The 1758-nt window shown below is 60.2% G+C and overlaps 1 protein-coding gene across 1 annotated transcript; it reads left to right on the top strand.

Moving 5' to 3' along the window:
- Positions 1-81: 81 nt before the first annotated feature.
- Positions 82-1557, top strand: LDBPK_151230 (nucleoside transporter 1, putative; the record flags this gene model as incomplete). The annotated part of the gene is made up of 1 exon (XM_003859597.1): positions 82-1557. The coding sequence occupies one exon, from the start codon at positions 82-84 to the stop codon at positions 1555-1557; it is 1476 nt and encodes a 491-aa protein (XP_003859645.1).
- Positions 1558-1758: the final 201 nt, after the last annotated feature.

Raw genomic sequence — 1758 nt, 5'->3', positions numbered from 1 at the left:
ACTATTTGTTTCCTCTTTCACAGGTCCGCAACGAGCCCCATCACAGCGGCCGCATCCAACGTCGCGCACCATTCCGCCCAGATGGACACTGCACCCGATCATCGCGAGCCCCAGGAGCAGGGCGAGAGTCGCAAGTGGTATGAAATGACTGCAAGCGAGTTCTACGTGTACGTCGTCGCGTTCATGTGCGGCGTGTCCATGATGATGCCCGTCAATGCCGTCTTCTCCGCGCCTGCATACATTATGACGTACTACCGCTACGCCATGCAGGACCCGGAAGCGGTTCCGCTGTACACAAACTTCTGGAACAACGTCATGACCTACTACAACCTCATCGGTATCGTGACGAGCCTGATCATGGAGCCGCTGACGCTGCTCAGCTGGTTCCGCCGCATCCCGATGAAGGTGCGTCTGCTTGGCGGCCTGGTCATCCTGATCGTCGAGATCATCGTGCTTATGGTGGTGCCTGCGCGCGGCACGAGCGAGGCCGGTGCCGTGGCGACGATCTGCTGCACCGGCTTCATTGGCGGCTTCGGCAAGAGCATCTTCGAGTCCACGACGTACGGCATGTTCGGTGCCTTCCCCTCGAGCTTCACGTCCACCATGATGGGTGGCGTCGGCATGTCTGGTGTGCTGACATCGCTGCTGCAGATCATCGTGAAGGCTGCGCTGCCCGACTCCTACGAGGGCGTGAAGAAGCAGTCGAAGATCTACTACGGCCTGGACGTGGGTATCCAGGGCATGACCTTCGTTGCGCTGATCCTGCTCCGCTTCAACAGCTTCGCCCAGAACTACTTCGGTGACCTCGGTGCTGTGAAGAGCAAGGTGGACGCCGGCAAGCTATCGGCGGAGGCGCTCTGCCACACCGACGAGCACCCGACTCATGACAAGGAGGGTCGCAACTCTTCTTCGGGCAAGGAGGTGCCGGCCCTGGGTGAGGTGCAGACGGCCGCCGCCAAGTCGGAGGGCCCGGATGCGGTGGAAGAGAGCTCATGGCCGCACGAGGTGGAGGGCCCGACGAGTAACGAGATCCTCGTGGCCACCGCCATCTTCAGCACGCTGCGCCGTGTCAAGTGGATGTTCGTCGCCTGTGCCTTTAATTTTCTCATCACGCTGTTCCTCTTCCCCGGCATCGCTGTCGGCATGTTTCCGGACTCGAAGTGGTTCTCGACGATCGCCGTGTTCATCTTCAACGTGTTCGATGTGCTGGGCCGCTTCTCGCCGTCGCTGAAGCTCATGTGGCCGCGGTCGTACAAGCAGCGCTGGATCATCGTAGCGGCGTCCTTTGCGCGCGTCATCTTTGTGCCGCTGCTGCTGCTGCACTCGTACCACTACATCCCGGGCGAGGCGTACGGCTACGTGATGGAGGTCATCTTCGGCTTCTCGAACGGCTACGTGGGCTCGATGGCGCTGGTGCTTGGCCCGCAGTCGAAGGGCATCGACAACGACGGCAAGCGCTTCGTTGCCGGTACTCTGATGGGCATCTCCATCCTCGTCGGTGGCACGATCGGCACCGTGCTCAGCATCATGACGCAGACCATCCGCGAGCGCCACTGATGTGCGAAGCAACGCATCTGAACGGAATTTTGGATGTTGATCGGTGGCGGTGAGGATGCTCGCACACGCATGCTGGCACGCGGTCCGACTCGAGTGCATGCGAGCGGTCCGCGGCATCATCAAGGACAAGTCTGTCGTTTCGTTGTCTTCTGTTCCTGCACCGCATATTGTGCATTGCGCGCCTTTTTCTTTTTTTTTTTG

This window comes from Leishmania donovani, chromosome 15 (genome assembly GCF_000227135.1).
Source record: "Leishmania donovani BPK282A1 complete genome, chromosome 15".
Classification (NCBI taxonomy): domain Eukaryota; phylum Euglenozoa; class Kinetoplastea; order Trypanosomatida; family Trypanosomatidae; genus Leishmania; species Leishmania donovani.
The sequence above is the reverse complement of the archived record's forward strand: the minus strand, read 5'-3'. Positions and strand labels throughout refer to the sequence as shown.